At 43.7% G+C, this 20,947-nt stretch overlaps 1 protein-coding gene across 1 annotated transcript in view; it reads left to right on the plus strand.

Moving 5' to 3' along the window:
- Window positions 1-20,947, plus strand: part of LOC106579924 (rasGAP-activating-like protein 1) — a 60,082-nt gene that overhangs the window by 28,328 nt on the left and 10,807 nt on the right. The window contains exons 6-10 of the mRNA XM_014160328.2: window positions 8,117-8,198; window positions 8,434-8,574; window positions 8,760-8,851; window positions 17,185-17,302; window positions 19,956-20,109. Coding sequence (XP_014015803.2) covers window positions 8,117-8,198; window positions 8,434-8,574; window positions 8,760-8,851; window positions 17,185-17,302; window positions 19,956-20,109 — 587 coding nt within the window. The remainder of the gene's footprint in view (window positions 1-8,116; window positions 8,199-8,433; window positions 8,575-8,759; window positions 8,852-17,184; window positions 17,303-19,955; window positions 20,110-20,947) is intronic.

Raw genomic sequence — 20,947 nt, forward strand, 5'->3', positions numbered from 1 at the left:
AGGGCAAGAGTCTTCTCCACACTCAATGCGTCTAGTGGTTTTGGTCAGATACCATTTGAACCCAGCTGCAACCCATCAAAGAGTCAGGACTAAAGCTGAACAAAAACAAGTGCCACTTTGGGAAGTCGGAGATCCAGTACTTCGGTCATGTGATCGGAGCGGATGGGATAAAGCCGGATGACGGCAAAGTGAAAGACGTCTCCGAGATGCCCAGTCCAACAAACATCATTGAGCCGGGCCTGTCATCAGTGCTACACCCCATCACTGAGCTATTGAAAAAAGAGATGTGGGGAGACCCACAGGAGCAGGTATTGGCATACTACAATGCCGGAAAACCAAATGTGGTCAGTGCAGACGCAAGTAGCTATGGCCTCGGAGCTACACTCCTATAGGAACAAGAGGGAGGCGAGCTCCATCCTGTTGTGTTTCTTGTTCACGCACAGAGACTGAGAGAAGGTATGCGCAAATTGAAAAAGAGTACCTTACAGGTATGTGCATGCGAATGATTTGCCCACTACCTGCAGGGGATGGGTAGCTTTGTTTTACATACAGACCATAAGCCACTCGTTCCATTGATCAACACGTACGACCTGGACAAAGCACCACTCAGGTGTCAGCAACTGCTCATGCGCCTCATGCGTGTCAATGGGAAAGCAGTGTTCCCTGGGAAGCAGTTAGTGGTGGCTGACACACTGTCAAGAACCCCACTGAAAGAAAACACGTCAGACACAGAAGAAGTCAAAGCATATGTGGAAGCTGTGGGGAAGAACAGACCAGTGTCTGCACACAGGTCGGATGACATCAGAGAGGCGACACGCAACGATGCAGACCTCCAAATGGTCATGGGCTACATCCGAAAAGGCTGGCCTCAGAGAATGGTGCAGCTACCCTACTCGCTACAGGGATACCACACAGCGAAAGCGCATCTATTAGAGCGGGACGGACTTGTGCTATATAAAGACAGGATTGTCAACCCAGCTTCACAGAGGGAAAAAGTTCTACAACAGATACACAAAGGTCACATGGGGCTGACAAAGTGCAGAGAAAGAGCCAAGATGTCGGTGTGGTGGCCAGGCATCAGCCCCTATATCGTGAGAAAAGTGATGTCATGCAGGTTCTGTACAGAGAACAAACCAACTCAAAAGAGAGAACCACTTGTCATCACACCTTTACCTAAGGGTCCGTGGCAGAAGATCGCAGCCAACCTGTGTGAGCTATAGGGCAAGAAATACCTCATAGTGGTGGACTACTATTCTAGGGACATAGAAATAGCTCACCTGCCCACTACCACTAGCCAGCAGGTCATCACCCGCCTCAATGGTATGTTTGTAAGATGGGGGATACCTACCGAGCTCGTTAGCGACAACGCTACTCAGTTTGTCTGCACTGAGTTCAAGGAGTTCAGAAAGAAGTATGATTTTGCTCATACCACCTCCGGTCTCCATTACCCGCAGGCAAATGGAGCTGCGGAGAGAGCTGTATAGACAGCTAAGCAAATTCTTAAACAACCAGACCCACACATGACTCTAATGTGCTACCGAGACACGCCCATCAGCGCAACAGGAGCAAGCCCAGCGCAACTCATGACTGGACGTCAGATCTGGACGACGGTCCCCGTGATTGATGGGAAACTCCAACCAAAATGCATCAGCCACAACGGTGTTAAACAGAAGGACCAGAAAGCCAAACAAGTTTAGCAGTCCTTCTATAACAGGAGGCATTCAGTGCACCCCCTACTGGAATTACACCCTGGACAGAGTGTAAGAGTCAAGCTGGACGGAGAGAAAGGATGGAAAACACCAGCAGCTGTCATCAGCAAATCTCCAGAGCCGAGATCCTATGTTGTGGAAACTGAACACGGCACCATTGCTCAGAGAAACAGGCGACACCTTCATGCTTTTCCAGAGAGACAGCAGCAGAACAACAAAAGACTCACCCAGTCTACCAGTGAGGGCACTCAGGCCCCGCCTGTGAGCCAGCCAGCTCCCTCACTCATGTCCACCACCTCAGCCAGCCTCACCACAACTGGTGAGAATGACCTTGACAGGTAAAACTACCACTGAGGTTCATAGACACCTGAGAAAAAAAATAGGAAAGAAAGAGGTATAGGAACAGAAACTGTTTCGGGGCAGAATAATCCTTATGTTGCTGTGGACAAAGGGCTGTCTACCCCTATGTCCTAGTTGACAGAGTTATGTGTATTGTCGATGTTAGAGAAGAAAAAAATATATATACTGTATGTTATTGAGATACAAATATTTGTATTTGTATTAGGTAGAGAGGATGTTGTAGTTTTGATTTCTCTCAGAAAAGCCGATATGTAGTAATGTCTGATAGATATGACTGACCTAGTGAACTACGGTAATAGGACTAACCTAGCAATGAGGACTAGCAGATAGTAGCTCGGTGGGCTGCATGTTAATTGTCTGATTTAAGAGTTATTAAACATAACAAAACCGGATAATTCATGCCGGGTCTCCATCATGACATACACCAACTTCTGCGCAAAGGGTGAGAACCAAGAATAATGAGGATACCGTTCCCGAGAATTCAGATTAGGGGATGAAACAACTTTGTTTTCTCTCATGGAAGCAGAGCACCGCATGGGAAACATCCCACAAGCACAAACTGGTTGAATTAACGTTGTTTCAACTAAATTTGGCTACATATTGCGACGTGGAATCATGGAGCAAATTGGATTTGAAAAAAGACATAAACTGATTTGAAGGTGGCATTTCAACCACAGTATTATGTCATCATTGTAACCGATTTTCAACATAAACCAATCTTTAAAAAAAATGTCATGACAGGCCTGATGGAAACAGAAAAATGTTGGGTAACTTTCAAAAAGTTTACAAAACAAAATACGCTACACACAGTAGGATCTTTTTGTGTCTGTAAAATTAATTATGCAAGAAATGTTGGTGGATACACTTATGCGCAAATATTTATATATTAACCATCATATTAAAGAACTTGGAGTCACGCGATGACATGTTGTGTGGTCCTCCCACTACGACGCGTCAGGAAAGCATGCTGTTTATAAGGCTAAAGATGAAATAAGTTATGGTGAACTTCACAGGGTGGAGAAAGGTGATGAACTTGATGCTCCTTTCCAATCAATTCTATATGTATTTGCGATTCGATATTCCAAGCATATTGCTCACCATAGAGAGACAGAGAGAGTCATGAGAAAATTACTTTTGATTAGTCATGAGAATAAAAGTGCTGAAAACAAATTGGCTCCCTATTTAAAAAGCAGATGGAGAACAAGCTATGAAGGAAAAATACTGGAGTTCTGGTGCAGGTACAGCCAATTAGCGCAAAAATAATATTGCAATAGTTAAAACGATACGATATATATCGTCAAAAATAATATCCAGATATGTAACTGTATAAATTTTTTCCCCGATCACTATTGATTACTACCATTGTGCTATCTTGAGAATGATTAAATTGAGACCTTTTAATAACTAAATATATTCACTGTTACTATCAAAGTCATTCCAAAGGGTAGGTTTAACAAAGCAAATTAAATGTAACCATACTTTATAAGTTATGTAGCATCAATTATACTATTTAGGCCTATATAGCATTTGCAAAGTCATCAACAGATATTGTTTCAATTCAAACCAGGGTTCAACTAAAAATAGACAATACATATAGGCCTAGGGTATCAAGCTTTCATTGATATCAAATGTAATCTTCACGTTCATGTTTAATATGTTCAATTCACCTCTCCATCTCAACCAACAATCTAAGTTAAAGAATAGGACTAAATCAAACTGTATTTAAAGTGCATTTAATGTTTGATTAGATTTAGTCCTATTTTTTTACTTCGATTTTTGCTTGAGATGGGAGTCATGAATCCAACATATAAATGATTAATTTGTAGACAAACTGGATATTTATATTTTGTTTGGTTGTCAATGCAACAAAATATAAACATTTGAAGGAGAGGCATTTTCTGCTTGGATAGTTCCATCTATGCCACTGAATTAGTCTGGCTTTAATTCCAGTTTGTCTACAAATTAATAATTAATATTTTGGGGTATTTTATTAGAATCCCCATTAGCTGTTGCAAAAGCAGCAGCTACTTTTCCTGGGGTCCACACAAAACATGAAACATGACATAATACAGAACATTAATAGACAAGAACAGCACTACATCAATTAAAACAATTACAAAAGGCATATACAGTTCATTCGGAATGTATTCAGACCCCTTGACTTTTTACACATTTTGTTACGTTACAGCCTTATTCTAAAATTGATTAAATCATTTTTTCCCCCTCATCAATCTACACACAATACTCCAGAATGACAAAGGAAAAACCGGCTTTTAGAAATGTTGGTACATTTATTTTAAAAGAAAAAAGTATTCAGACCCTTTACCCTTTACTCAGTACTTTGTTGAAGCAATTTTGGCAGTGGTTACAGCCTCGAGTCTTCTGGGTATGACGCTACAAGCTTGGCACACCTGTATTTGGGGAGTTTCTCCCATTCCACTCTGCAGCTCTGTCAGGTTGGATGGGGAGCGTTGCTGCGCAGCTATTTTCATGTCTCTCCGGAGATGTTTGATCAGGTTCAAGTCCGGGCTCTAGTTGGGCCACTCAAGGACATTCAAAGACATGTCCCGAAGCCACTCCTGCACTGTCTTGGCTGTATGCTTAGGGTTGTTGTCCGGTTGGAAGGTGAACCTTTGCTCCAGTCTAAGGTCCTGAGCGCTTTGGAGCAGGTTTTCATCAAGGATCTCTGTACTTTGCTCCGTTCATCTTTGCCTCTATCCTTACTAGTCTCCCAGTCTATGCCACTGAAAAACATCCCCACAGCATGATTCTTCCACCACCATGCTTCACCGTAGGGATGGTGCCAGGTTTCCTCAAGACGTGACGCTTGGCATTCAGGCCAAAATCTTGCTTTCCTCAGACCAGAGTATCTTGTTTCTCATTTGTCTGAGAGTCTTTAGGTACCTTTTGGAAAACTTCAAGCGGGCTGTCATGTGCCTTTTACTGAGGAGTGGCTTCCGTCTGGCCACTCTAACATAAAGGCCTGATTGGTAGAGTGCTGCAGAGATGGTTGTCCTTCTGGAAGTTCCTCCCATCTCCACAGAGGAACTCTAGAGCTCTGTCAGAGTGACCATCGGATTCTTGGTAACCTCCCTGACCAAGGCCCTTCTACCCCGTTTGCTCAGTTTTGCCAGGCGGCCAGCTCTAGGAAGCGTCTTGGAGATTCCAAACTTCTTCCATTTAAGAATGATGGATGCCACTGTGTTCTTATGGACCTTCAATGCTGAAGAATGTTTTTTGGTGCCCTTTCCCAGTTCTGTGGCTCTACACAATCCTGTCTTGGAGCTCTACGGACAATTCCTTTGACCTCATGGCTTAGTTTTTGCTCTGACATGCACTGTCAACTGTGGGACCTTATATAGACAGGTATGTGCCTTTCCAAATCATGCCCAATCAATTGAATTTACCACAGGTGGACTCCAATCAGGTTGTAGAAACATCTCAAGGATGATCAATGGAAACAGGATGGCCCTGAGCTCATAGCAAAGGGTATGAATACTTATGTAAATAAGTATTTATTTATTTATTTGCGAACATTTCTAAAAGCCTGTTTTCACTTTGTCATTATGGGGTATTGTCTGTAGATTGCTGAGAATTTAAAAAAAAATCAATTTTAGAATAAGGCTGTAATGTAACAAAATGTGGAAAAAGTCAAGGGGTCTGAATACTTTCCGAAGTCACTGTATGTTGGATTCACGTCTCCATCTCAACCAAGTTAAAGAATAGGACTAAATTAAATCAAATCAAACATTAAATGGATGCAGTCTATCACAGTGCCATCCGTTTTGTCACCAAAGCCCCATATACTACCCACCACTGCGACCTGTATGCTCTCGTTGGCTGGCCCTCGCTTCATATTTGTTGCTAAACCCACTGGCTCCAAGTCATCTATAAGTCTTTGCTAGGTGAAGCTCCGCCTTATCTCAGCTCACTGGTCACCATAGCACCCACCCAACCGTAGCATGCGCTCCAGCAGGTATATTTCACTGGTCATTCCCAAAGCCAACACCTGCTTTGGCCGCTTTTCCTTCCAGTTCTCTGCTGCCAATGACTGGAACGAATTGCAAAAAAAATCGCTGAAGTTGGAGACTTATATCTCCCTCACCAACATTAAGCGTCAGCTATCAGAGCAGCTTACTGATCGCTGCAACTGTCCACAGCCCATCTGTAAATAGCCCATCCAACCACCTACCTACCTCATCCCCATATTTGTTTTTGTTTTTCTGCTCTTTTGCACACCAGTATTTCTACTTGCACATCCTCATCTGCACATCTATCACTCCAGTGTAAATTGCTAAATTGTAATTACTTCGCCACTATGGCCTATTTATTGCCTTACCTCCTTACTCCATTTGCACATACTATATACAGATTTTTCTATTGTGTTATTGACTATATGTTTGTTTATCCCATGTGTAACTCTGTTGTTTTTGTCACAGTGCTTTGCTTTATCTTGGCCAGGTCGCAGTTGTAAATGACAACTTGTTCTCAACTTGCCTACCTGGTTAATTAAAGATGAAAAAAAAAAAAAAAAATGCATTTTAAATAAAAGTTTTATTTAATTTAGTCCTATTTTTTAACTTTAATTATTGGTTGAGATGGAGATGTGAATCCAACGTAAAATTATTAATTTGTAGACAATTTGTTGACATCCAAACACATTTCAGTATCACTTTTGCAATAGTATAAATAGCCCATCAACATGTCGACAAGTTAACTAATTAAATGTTGGATTCACGTCTCCAACTAAACCAAAAATAAAAGTCAAAGAATTGGATTAAGCCAGTGGGACAGATGAAACTATTCATGCATTAGATATAATTTAAATGTTGATAGTCTCTGTGGAGATCACAATTGCTGTAATAATCAGCATTGATAACTTGTACCATGTACTTTTCATGTAATCTCAACTACAATCCAAGTCATTTGGTTGTGCTATTAGATTAAGCAAAGTGATAACACATTAAGTTGTTGTATAAATACAAAATATCTGACATTGTATTCCTATTTGAACTTGGTTGTGGTTTTAAATGGTTGAAAGCGCAGTGATAACACATTTAGATGACAACTAAACAAAACATCTGACCTTATTTTTCCATTTGATTTTGGCTTTGCTTTTATATTGGTTGAAAGCATAATGATAACACATTGGGAATTCAACAAACTTCTGGCTGTCTTTTTGAGTGGGTGATTAAAGGTTCAAACCTCATTGATCGACGTCTCAACCAAATATTGCCAAAATGTCCACGTTGAAATGACTTGGTGTGCCCAGTGGGGATTGTATCAAACAGCAGAGTTAAGAAAGTCTGGTGCTCCTTTGCCTTTGTGTCCTGTAGACAGCAATGGGCTCCCAATGAGAACATAGTTTTAATGGATTATGTGCCCTGGCCCCTGAATGTGGTAAATAGGCTTTATGTTGTGGTCCAAGTATTTTTGCTGCTATGATGACGGTGACATAGCTAACTATCTTACATGCCCATTCACATCTCTTACACATGAGAATGTATTCAACAAAATGTATCCAGCATAGCTTTGTCTCTGTTTGTCAGACAGTGCTTATCTCTGTAGACTGATATACCATGGTGGTTTGTGCTCTCACTTATCTGAGTGTGAATGCACCTCGTCTTAGCACTGGGAGCAGGGAGAGACAGGTTTGATCATGAAAACTGGGTGTATAAACAGGTCACTACCTGGCTCTCTGTGAAAGAGTCTGTCTCTAGCCGACCTCTATGGTGAAGTCACTGTCTTAGTGCTGCTCACGCATCACCACTGTCGCTCAGCAGCTTGCCTTCTGCTCATGGATGCAGTTCAGTCTGAGTCATACTCTCACTACACTTACTGTCTCACAACACAGGCCCATCTTACAGGCTTCTGTGCTGCTCAAAGTTCTCTCATCTTTAGATTTAAAAGAGTAATGTTAAATCTAGAGGAATGATCTGCACATATCATCTCACTCATTGAATCATTCCAGCACCATGTATAGGGACAGGTAAAGGGGCTGGGCGGTTACTCATACATTGATGTGTTTCTGTTCGTTGACCTCATAGAGACCTGGCTCCAAGAGACATCTCTGGAACCTCTGACCCCTTTGCCAGAATCCTCTTCAATAACCACAGTGCAGAAACTTCGGTGAGGAGGGAGATGAGCCAGATAACATGTATATGTCTGAATTATCACCAATTTTAGTGGAAACGAAGACTGATTTGAGCATGTGAAATAGTAAATGAAGGGTTTTTCTGGTGTGTGTGTGTGTGTGTGTGTGTGTGTGTGTGTGTGTGTGTGTGTGTGTGTGTGTGTGTGTGTGTGTGTGTGTGTGTGTGTGTGTGTGTGTGTGTGTGTGTGTGTGTGTGTGTGTGTGTGTTAGATCATTAAGAAGACTCGTTATCCACACTGGAGTGAGACCCTGGAGCTGGAGCTCGAGACCTGGGAGCTGACTGAGGGAGGGAGTGTCACAGTGGAAGTCTGGGACTGGGACATGGTGGGCAAGAATGACTTCCTGGGAAAGGTGAAGAGGTTATGTTCCTAATGTCTATGGGTTACTTATGTTATTCTGTGAGGACACATTATACTTATTTCTACTATGTGGAATCATTCATATTTTTACAAATGCCAATATGTATTGTTGGTGCTAGAGTGCTGTTTCAGTTAAGTGTATGGTATGATGTTTTGGTTATTTGTTTTCCTGTTCAGGTGGAAATCCCTTTTGCTTGCCTGCACAAGACACCTCTGTTGCAGGGTTGGTTTCGTCTGCTGCCCCTGGGAAACCATGAGGATGATGCTGGGTAAGGGTGTGTGTGTGTGTGTGTGTGTGTGTGTGTGTGTGTGTGTGTGTGTGTGTGTGTGTGTGTGTGTGTGTGTGTGTGTGTGTGTGTGTGTGTGTGTGTGTGTGTGTGTGTGTGTGTGTGTGTGTGTGTGTGTGTGTGTGTGTGTGTGTGTGTGTGTGTGTGTGTGTGTGTGTGTGTGTGTGTGTTTGTGTGTGTTTGTTTGTTTTTGTTTTTGGACCAGAAGTCATCACAAGGATAGTAAAACAAGGAACATTCAGACAAGTGGGGACATTTCGCCAGTCCCCACAAGGAAAAAGGCTATTTTAGGCTTAGGGGTTAGATTTAAGGTTAGGGTTATAATTAGGGTTTAGGTTTGGGGTTAGGAATTACATTTATGGTTTGGGGTTAAGGTTAGGTTTAGAGCTGGGCGATATGGCCTAAAAATCATATCTTGATTTTTCCAAACTTATGGGCGATTCCCGATATACAGTGCATTCGGAAAGTATTCAGACCCTTTAACTTTTTCAACATTTTGTTGCGTTACAGCCGTATTCTAAAATTGATACAATTGTTTTTTTCCCCTCATCAATCTACACACACTACCCCATAATGACAAAGCAAAAATAGGTTTTTAATTTTTTTTGCAAATGTAATAAAATAAATTAAATATCACATACACTACCGTTCAAAAGTTTGGGGTTACTTAGAAACATCCTTGTTTTTGAAAAAAAAAGCAAATTTTTCTGTCCATTAAAATAACATCAAATTGATCAGAAATACAGTGTAGACATTGTTAATGTTGTAAATGACTATTGTAGCTGGAAACGGCTGATTTTTAATGGAATATCTACATAGGCATACAGAGGCCCATTATCAGCAACCATCACTCCTGTGTTCCAATGGCACGTTGTCTTAGCTAATCCAAGTTTATCATTTTAAAAGGCTAATTGATCATTAGAAAACCCTTTTGCTATTATGTTAGCACAGCTGAAAACTGTCGTTCTGATTAAAGAAGCAATAAAACTGGCCTTCTTTAGACTTACTGTAGCAGTTTTGCACAGATCCATATAGCTATGGGCGCCGCCATCCGACAAAACAGCAAGATGGCGCTGACAGACATGGCAGCTCTGCTTCTAGCTCCTAAGCAACTTTGCAGTATTTCGTTTTTTTGTGTTCTTTCTTACACTATTAGTGCAGACATTTTTTTGTGTTATTACATACAGCCGGAAATAACTTTTGTATATTAGAGCGGCGGGAACTCACCAGCACTACTACCAGGAATACGACTTTCCCGAATTGGATCCTTTGTTCGCACCCCTCAGGGCAATTTAAGTTATCCCAGAGGCTGCGCCAAGACGCCGCCGGCGGAGAAGAGGTATTCGGAGTGGACTTCTAGTCCGACTCAGGAGGCGGGCACACCATCCATAGCTTCCAAGTATATTACTCACTAATGTTCAGTCTCTGGACAATACAGTAGATGAGCTCAGGGCGAGGATCTCCTTCTAGAGAGACATCAGGGACTGTAGCATACTCTGTTTCACGGAATCATGGCACTCTCCGGATATACTGTCCACATACATACAGCCAGCTGGGTTCTCAGTACATCGCACAGACAGGAATAAAGAACTCTGCAGGAAGAAGAAGGGTGGTGGTGTATGTTTCATGATTAACCACTCATGGTGTGATTGCTATAATGTACAGGAACTCAAGTCCTTTTGTTCACCCGACCTAGAATACCTCACAATCAAATGCCGACTGTATTACCTCCCAAGAGAATTCTCTTCAGTTATAGTCACAGCCGTGTATATTCCCCCTCAAGCCAATATCACGACGACCGTCAAGGAACTACACTGGACTTTATGCAAACGGGAAACCACATATCCTGAGGCCGCATTCAGTGTAGCTGGGGATTTTAGCAAAGCAAATTTGAGGAAAACGCTACAGAATTTCTATCAACACATTGACTGTAGTACTCACACTGGGAAAACACTCAACCACTGCTATTCTCTCGTACAAGGCCCTCCCCCGCCCTCCCTTTGGCAAATCAGATCATGACTCCATTTTGCTCCTCCCTTCCCATAGGCAGAAACTGAAACAGAAAGTACCCGTGCTAAGATCTATTCAGTTTTGGTCTGACCAATCTGAATCCATGCTTCAAGATTATTTGGATCACACGGACTGGGATATGTTTCGGGTAGCTTCGGATAATAACATTGATACATACAATGACACGGTGACTGAGTTCACCAAAAAGTGTATAGGGGATTTTGTTCCCACTGTGACTATTAAAACCTACCCAAAACATAAACCGTGGATAGATGGCAGCATTTGCGCAAACTGAAAGCGCGAACCACCACATTTAACCATGGCAAGGTGACTGGGGATATGGTTGAATACAAACAGTGTAGTCATTCCCTCCATAAGGCAATCAAACAGGCAAAATGTCAGTACAGAGACAAAGTGGAGTCGCAATTCAACAGCTCAGACACGAGACGTATGTGGCAGGGTCTTCAGACAATCACGGATTACAAAGGGACGACTCACCCATGAAGAGCACTTTTTGCCAGTCCTGTCTGGTCCAGCGACGGTGGGTTTGTGCCCATAGGCGACGTTGTTGCCGGTGATGTCTGGTGAGGACCTGCCTTACAACAGGCCTACAAGCCCTCAGTCCAGCCTCTCTCAGCCTATTGTGGACAGTCTGAGCACTGATGGAGGGATTGTGCGTTTCTGGTGTAACCCGGGCAGTTGTTGTTGCCATTCTGTACACCTGTCCCGCAGGTGTGATGTTCAGATGTACCGAACCTGTGCAGGTGTTTTTACACGTGGTCTGCAACTGCGAGGACAATCAGCTGTCCGTCCTGTTTCCCTGTAGCGCTGTCTTAGGCGTCTCACATTACGGACATTGCAATTTATTGCCCTGGCCACATCTGCAGTCCTCATGCCTCCTTGCAGCATGCCTAAGACCCGTTCACGCAGATGAGCAGATACCCTGGGCATTATTCTTTTGGTGTTTTTCAGAGTCAGTAGAAAGGCCTCTTTAGTGTCCTAAGTTTTCATAACTGTGACCTTAATTGCCTACCGTCTGTAAGCTGTTAGTGTCTTAACAACCGTTCCACAGGTGCATGTTCATTGTTTATGGTTCATTGAACAAGCATGGGAAACAGTGTTAAAATCCTTTACAATGAAGATCTGTGAAGTTATTTGGATTTTTATAAATTATCTTTAAAGACAGGGTCCTGAAAAAGGGACGTTTCTTTTTTTGCTGAGTTTAGTTTGTGAGCTAAGCAGGCTACTGCCTGGGAAGGTCTCTCACTCAGAAGTACGAGATGGGGAGGGGGCGGGGGTAGGTTGACCTCAGGTCTCAACACTGGAAGCCTGAGGTAGGGGGAATCTCAAATAGCGCACCTCTAACTTTGTACAGTACTAATGCAATTAGTAAAATCAGTCAAACTACGAAAGGCTACCAAATAAACCACTATTCATTAATAATACTGTGAATGTATACAGTTGAAGTCGGAAGTTTACATACACCTTAGTCAAATACATTTAAACTCAGTTTTTCACAATTCCTGACATTTAATCCTAGTAACAATTCCCGGTCTTAGATCAGTTAGGATCACCACTTTATTTTAAGAATGTGAAATGTCAGAATAATAGTAGAGAGAATTATTTATTTCAGCTTTTATTTATTTCATCACATTTCCAGTGGGTCAGAAGTTTACATACACTGAATTAGTATTTGGTAGCATTGCCTTTAAATTGTTTAACTTGGGTCAAACGTTTCAGGTAGCCTTCCACAATCTTCCCACAATAAGTTCCCACATTCCTCCTGACAGAGCTGGTGTAACTGAGTCAGGTTTGTAGGCCTCCTTGCTCGCACCCACCTTTTCAGTTTTGCCCACAAATTTTCCATATGATTGAGGTCAGGGCTTTGTGATGGCCACTCCAATACCTTGACTTCGTTGTCCTAAAGCCATTTTGCCACAACTTTGGAAGTATGCTTGGGGTCTTTGTCCATTTGGAAGTCCCGTTTGTGACCAAGCTTTAACTTCCTGACTGAGATGTTGCTTCAATATATCCACATAATTTTCCTTCCTCATGGTTGCATCTATTTTGTGAAGTGCACCAATCCCTCCTGCAGCAAAGCACCCTGTTATGGATGTCGTAGAGACGGGACCAAAGCGCAGAAAACAGAAAACAACTACCCACTACCCACAAAACACAGGTGGAAAAAGGCTGCCTAAGTATGGTTCCCAATCAGAGACAACGATAGACAGCTGCCTCTGATTGGAAACCATACCTGGCCAAAACATAGAAATATAAATACATAGAATGCCCACCCCATATCACACCCCGTCCTAACTAAACAGAGAAAGACGGCTCTCTCAGGTCAGGGCGTGACACACCCCCACAACATGATGCTGGCACCCCCGTGCTTCACGGTTGGGATGGTGTTCTTCGGCTTGCAAGCCTCCCCCTTTTTCCTCCAAACATAACAATGATCATTGTGGCAAACAGTTCTATTTTTGTTTCATCAGACCAGAGGACATTTCTCCAAAAAGTACGATATTTGTCCCCATGTGCAGTTGTAAACCGTAGTCTCGCTTTTTTAATGGCGGTTTTGGAGCAGTGGCTTCTTCCTTGCTGAGCGGCCTTCAGGTTATGTCGATATAGGACTCGTTTTACTGTGTATATAGATATTTTTGTACCGGTTTCCGCCAGCATCTTCACAAGGTCCTTTGCTGTTGTTCTGGGATTGATTTTCACTTTGCGCACACCAAAGTACGTTGATCTCTAGGAGACAGAACGCGTCTCCTTCCTGAGCGGTATGACGGCTGCGTGGTCCCATGGTGTTACCCTTGCGTACTATTGTTTATACAGATGAACGTGGTACCTTCATGTGTTTGGAAATTGCTCCCAAGGATGATCCAGACTTGTGGAGGTACAGTTTGGTGAAGAACCGGGCCCAGTGGAGCTGTTCGATGGCTGACTGCACCAGCGGGAGAGGGTACCGATACTTTGTGGTGATGTCATTGAGTCCACGGTAATTGATACAAGGGCGTAATCCTCCCTACTTCTTGGCCACGAAGAAGAAACCAGCCGATGCAGGGGACTTGGACCTGCGGATGAAACTCTATTGGATCGCCTCTTGAATGTAGTCCTCCATAGCCTTGGTCTCAGCCACCGACAGAGGGTAGATGCGGAGGTGTAGCACCAGAAAACAGGTCAATGGCACAGTCCCAGGGGCGATGAGGAGGTAGACAGGTAGCGCGGGTCTTGGAGAATACCTCCCTTAGATCCTGATATTCCTCTGGGTTGTTGGCCTGGAGGGCAACCACAGGACTCTCAACTGACGTGGAACCACAGGGGACAGGAAAGCAGGTCTTCCGGCATTCAGGTGTCCAGTCGGTGATTCTCATCCTCGACCATGAGATGGTAGGGTTATGGCGCTGAAGCCAAGGTAGACAGAGGATGATCTTGTGAACTGGTGCAATGGTGATGAAGGGATGTTTTCATGGTGATTGGGCTTCATGGTGAGGGTGAGTGGTTGGGTGATGTGTGTGATGGTTCCGGATCCTAGAGGCAGTCGAGACCTTGAACTGGAAAAGGAGAGGAGGCAAGGGTCTGATCCATAAAGTTCCCTGCAGCGCCGGAATCCACTAAAGATGTAGACACAGGACATGAGGGACAGTCAGCCAGAGAGATGGGTACTAAAAATAGTCCAACAGGAAGAGCAGTAGATGGAATACTCACTCCTGGTCCGGGGGATGTAACATCACGTGACCGTCCCTCTGCTCTAATGGATCCCAGATTCTGAAGTAATTGACAACGCTGGCGCTTGTGCCCTCCCTGGGCACAGTACAGACAGAGCCCCAGCTGTATCCATCTGCGTCGTTCCGCCGTGGGAAGACGTGTGATCCTTACATCCATGGGTTCAGGCTCTGATCCCGAACACTCGCCGAAGGAGGGAGAGAAGTGATGGAGATGCCAACGCTCCTGGAGGAGGTTATCCAGATGATGGCCATTGCAATGAGTGCGTCCAGGGTGAGGTTGTCATCTCGGCAGGCCAGTTCAGTCTGGACCTCCTCGCGCAGACCTCTTCTAAATAATGTGTGCTGAGCGCTGACTCATTCTATCCACTAGAAGCTGCTACTGTCCGGAAGGTAAGTGCATACTCAGCAACCGTCTGATATCCCTGCTGGAGCTGAAGGAGACGCTCACCTCCCTCTCTACCCTCCGCGGGATGATCAAAAATACATTTAAAACAGAGCCATGAACCCCTCATAAGACTCGAGCTCCTCCTCTCTCCCAGACGGCCGTAGCCCATTCCAATACCCGCCCAGTCAGCAGAGAAATATCCGTGGCAACCTTAGACCTCTCGGTGGTGGGAGCTCCCATCTGATCTGCGAAATAGAGGGAGCACTGAAGGAGGAAGCCACAGCATTTGGATGGTGTCCCGTTATATATCTCCGGGAGGGATAAACGGGCATCGCTGACCTGAGCGGGTTGCTGAATGGGCTGGTGTGCTGACTCGTTGGGGAGAATATCCTCAGCGGAGGCTAGAATATCCTCCGCTGTTGAGACGCTGTAGACTGCGGAGAACATCTTCCATGGCCGTCCCCAGTTGAGCCAGCTGATCATGGTGTTGACGAAGAAGGTCACCTTGTTCATTGATCGTCTGGGACATGTCCGGTTGTCCTGCTGCTTCCATATTTTGATTTGGTATTCTGTAAGGATGGGCAGTGAGTCGGAAGCAGGTGCAAGGTTTTAATGAAACAACAAAACCAAGAACACGACACTAACATAAGGCAGTATGCCGATACACAAGAACAATACTAACTGGTGAGTGAACATGGGAGAGTGACATATAAAGGGGAAGAAATTATGAAGGTAATGGAGTCCGGGTGTGGTGCGCGTAATGATGAGTGCCAGGTGTGCGTAATGATGAATCCTAGGACCTGAGGTCCACTATGTCACAGGAATGCCTAAGTGGCCTTGCTGTCATCAGTATTAACCATGCAATTGCTGGACAGATTTCTTATGATGATGTAATTGATGACTTTGCATCAAGGAAGGCAAGAAAAGTCAGGGTTTAGATGGCAGTTGTGCAATTTAATTTGTGTGTTTCTTGTTTGAAGTGCAATAGTGTAATAATCAGGTTCTCTTCTTTATAATTGTGTATTCTATTTGTATATTTGTGTGATATCGGATTTGTGCAATTTTGTTTATTTCTGTGTATTAATTCGATTCTCTTTTTATTTGTATGTATATGCTACAATTTGTTTCTATTTGTCTTTGTTACTTGTTTTTGATATTTATGAGTCTTATTTCTGTATATATTTTTATATTTATATAGTTTTAAATGTTATGATTATTTATTTGTGTTGTTCCAAATGTCTGAATAAAAATGACAGTTAGTGCAGAATAGTGCTTTTGTTGGGGGGGGGGGGGGGCTGAAGGGGGCCATACGAACTTGAACCGCCACTGCTGAAGAGTATTTCTGTCTATAATGAAGCTCTTTTTTGGGGAAAAAACTCATTCTGATTGGCTGGGAGACTGGCTCCCCAGTTGTTGTGCCGCTGCCCAGTCATGTGAAATCCATAGATTTGGGCCTAATAAATGTATTTCAATTGCCCGATTTCCCTTGATGAACTGTAAGTCAGTAAAATCTTTGACGTTGCATGTTGCATTTATATTTGTTCAGTATATTTAGCTAAAATAATGAATTACTGAAATAAAATGGACATTTGAAAAACAGATCCCCATTTTCTCAGGTGTTTATTACCCTGTCAGGTGAATGTCAGCCTAATAAGTATAAGGCAAAGGTTTGAAGACAGCCGACGGATCACTGCTTAAGTATCTTATTCCCTCACCGAGTTTCATCAAGGGACAAGGGTATACAGCTAGGGCTCTGCAGGCATCTGTTCTCTGTGATAACAGTAGAACAAGGGTATCTGTGATAGCAAGGCACCACACACACACACACACACACACACACACACACACACACACACACACACACACAGAGAGAGAGTCATTACGGAATGAGTCACAGATTTAGGGGGTTGTTTGTTCCGGAAGGAATGACAAGGTACTATCAGAAGGGAGGTCTGTCACTCCCAAGATGGCAGGGTAGAGGAAACTGGAAAGGCCATTACAGGGTGGTTGTCACACATCATACCCCGCATGGCAATCCACCAAACCTATCCCCGGTGTGGTCACATTCCCTTTTTAATACTCAGCACTGCTTGTGTTATAACATGCTTGTGCTAAGCAAACTTCCTGTGAGTATTGTTTGAGTGTTGTGACTGTAGTGTCTGAGGCCTCCCTCTCTCTCTCTCTGTCCACAGAGGTAAGCTGGGTGCGCTGCGTCTTAAGGTGCGTCTGGTGGAGGACCGTATCCTGCCCTCCATGTACTACCAGCCTCTCATTGACCTGCTGGTGGAGTCTGTCATCTCTCCTGCTGAGGTCAGCATCACACTACTGACACAAACACAACACATTGTTATTAACTCATTCTACAGGATATTTTTCAGTGGAGGCTCTTCAGAAGAGGAAGGGGTGTACCATCCACCTCAGTGAATTTCATACAAATAAAATTGTTAAAACTTTTAAAAACTATACTAAATATATTCACATCACCAAATAATGTATTAAAACAGACTGTTTTGCAATGAAGGTTTACAGTAGCCTCAACAGCCATCTGTAGGGTAGAACCATTTGTGTAGCCGGAGGACAGCTAGCTTCCGTCCTCCTCTGTGTACATTGACATCAATACAAAACCTAGGAGGCTTATGGTTCTCAACCCCTTCCATAGACTTACACAGTAATTCTGACAACTTCCAGAGGATGTTCTCCAACCTATCAGAGCTCTTGCAGCATGAACTGACATGTTGTCCACCCAATCAAAGGATCAGAGAATAAATCTAGTACTGAAAGCATAAGCTACAGCCAGCTAGCACTGCAGTGCATAAAATGTGGTGAGGAGTTGACAATAGTTTTGAACAAATTAATTTCTTCAAAAATAAAGGAGAAGCAGTTTCACTTACTTAGCTAGCAAATGCAGCTAGCTAGTTTAGACTACTCATACACGCTGCTCAAATAGAGGGATGTTAGCTAGCTGGCTATGGCTATCCAACACAATACTGGAACTCTTCCAAGTCAAGGTAAGCTTTTTGTTTTACTAATTTATTGCCGCCGGTGTAACCGCACTATAGTTACTGCGTGATTGTAGCAGGTTTACTAACGTCTTAGTTTTATTAGCTATGTTGACTGTGACGTTACTTTAGCTAATATGGTGACAACGGTGTAGGCTGTGTGTAGCAGTTATGATATGGTTTGGCTTGGAAAGGTTTTTTCGCCTGGTCACATACAGCTGATGTGTTGTGCATTGAAGTCCACAAACGAAGGGAAAAGAGCACATTGAATTAATTATATATATATATTTTTTTTTTAATGCATTCTTCTCACCAATTTCATGGTATCCAATTGGTTGTTACAGTCTTGTCCCAACTCCCTTACGGACTCGGGAGAGGCGAAGGTCGAGAGCCGTGCGTCCTCCGAAACACAACCCAGCCAAGCCGCACTGCTTCTTGACACAATGCCCGCTTAACCTGGAAGCCAGCCACACCAAGGTGTCGGAGGAAACACCGTACACCTGGCGACCGTGTCAGCATGCATTGTGCCCAGCCTGCCACAGGAGACGGTAATGCGCGACGGGACAAGAACATCCCTGCCGGCCAAACCCTCCCCTAACCCGGACGATGCTGGGCCAATTGTGCGCTGCCCCATAGGTCACCCAGTCGCGGCCGGCTACGACAGAGCCTGGACTCGAACCAGGATCTCTAGTGGCACAGCTAGCTCTGCGATGCAGTGCCTTAGACCACTGCGCCACTCGGGAGGCCTCACAGAGCACATAGATGCGAGAAGGAATACAACGTGGCTGCTATGAATGTGAGCTGTGTTTACGTGTGATCAGGGGTGTATTCATTCTGCCGATTCTGTTGAAAAAACTTTTCTTAAAACTAAGCGAAACGGGGATTAACATACCTGAATGTGTCCAATAGAAACTCTCGTTTGCAACTGTTGGACTAATGATTACACCCTAGATCAGCTAGATGCAGGTAAGAGTGTGCAAGGCTGTGTTGAATGTGTCACTGTCTGTCCATGTGTCACTGTCTGTCACCTCAACATTTTCTCTGGACCTGTGTCACCAATGTTGTGATCTTTCATTCATAGGCTAGATTGTAACAGCCTTATGATGGGTATATGGGAAAATTTGAGTGTCATATAGTAGCCTAAACCTATAGATGTTACATTGAACTGGGTGAATGGAATATGAATGACAGTCGTCCAACATGGTGTAATAGAACCATGCTAGGCCATGCTCCTAAAAAAAACGGTACTTAAACTGTCACAATGGGTGGCTTGTGGATTCCGAAGAGTCAGGCGCAGGAGACAGAAAGATTCCGTTAATGAATTTAATAGAAATATCCACACGGAAAATATGCAAGGTATGGAGTGCAAGGTGTGCAAAAGTAACGCATCACCCTTAAAAGAACGTAACCAGGGACGCAGCCCAAAAGGAATAGCGTAACTCCACACTATACAGAACCACATGAAACACACCCTGACAAACGAACAATCCCGCACAAACAACAAACCTAACTAGCTAGCCTAAATACCCATCCCCACTAACAACTAACACAAAACAGGTGCGCAACTAACCTAGGCCTAACTAACAGAACGTGAAACATAAATCGATGGCAGCTAGTAGGCCGGCGACGACGACCGCCGAGCGCCGCCCGGGCGAGGAGGGGCGCCACCTTCCGTAGGTGTCGTGACATAAACGGTACTGACTGCCACTGATATTGTTATGATTTATTCAGCTACAAATGAATTCCATTTTCATGCCATATGAAGATGCCATGATGCGTGATTCCTTTCTATAAAAATGCATTTCCTTCTTTAGATTTATTAGAATATGCCACATCCTTCCACAACAGGGTTATATAGAGAGCATAATGTGCTCCATGGCTGACAGACACAAAGTCAGCTTCCTCTCATATATGAACACTTGGCTAATAGACCCTGACTATCTCCAACCTATGATCCATCCCAGGTGGAGGACAGCAGCCCTCTGACCATGCTGGAGGAGGTGACCACGGTTGAGAGCCGGCAGGACGTGGCGATGACCCTGGTCAAGATCTACCTGGGCCAGGGCCTTGTGGTGCCCTTTCTGGACTACCTCAGCACCCGTGAGGTCAACCACACTTGTAAGAGACACTGGCTGGCTTGGGAATTTAACATTGGATAGGAAAGTCATATTTGTGAGCTTTTTTTTATGCTCTTGTAAGAAACATGGTTATATGACCACTGAATCTCTTGGATGTAGGGAAACAAATCCCTGTGAAGCTGTGAACAACCAGGGAGTGTGTAGGTTAAGGTAGTGTACAGTGTGGGAAGGAGCTTTGAGTGTACAGTACAAGTCAAAGGTTTGCACGCACCTACTCATTCAAAGGGTTTTCTTTATTTTTACTATTTTCTACATTGTACAATAACAGTGTAGACATCAAAACTATGAAATAACATATGGAATCATGTAGTATCCCATTTTTCTATTTACAAATCAAAGTATATTTTAGATTTTAGATTCTTCAAAGTAGCCACCCTTTGCCTTGATGATAGCTTTACACACTTTTGGCATGCTCTCAAACAGCTTCACCTGGAATGCTTTTCCAACCGTCTTGAAGGAGTTCCCACATATGCTGAGCACTTGTTGGCTGCTTTTCCTTCACTCTGCGGTCCAACTCATCCCAAACCATCTCAATTGGGTTGAGGTTGGGTGATTGTGGAGGGCAGATAATCTGATGCAGCACTTCATCACTCTCCTTCTTGGTCAAATTGCCCTTACACAGCCTGGAGGTGTGTTGGGTCATTGTCCTGTTGAAAAACAAATGAGAGTCCCACTAAGCGCAAACCAGATGGGATGCTGTGGTAGCCATGCTGGTTAAGTGTGCCTTGAATTCTAAATAAATCACAGACAGTGTCACCAACAAAACATCCCCACACCATCACATCTCCTCCTCTATGCTTCATGGTGGGAACCACACA

The sequence above is a fragment of the Salmo salar genome, chromosome ssa20, assembly GCF_905237065.1.
Source record: "Salmo salar chromosome ssa20, Ssal_v3.1, whole genome shotgun sequence".
Classification (NCBI taxonomy): domain Eukaryota; kingdom Metazoa; phylum Chordata; class Actinopteri; order Salmoniformes; family Salmonidae; genus Salmo; species Salmo salar.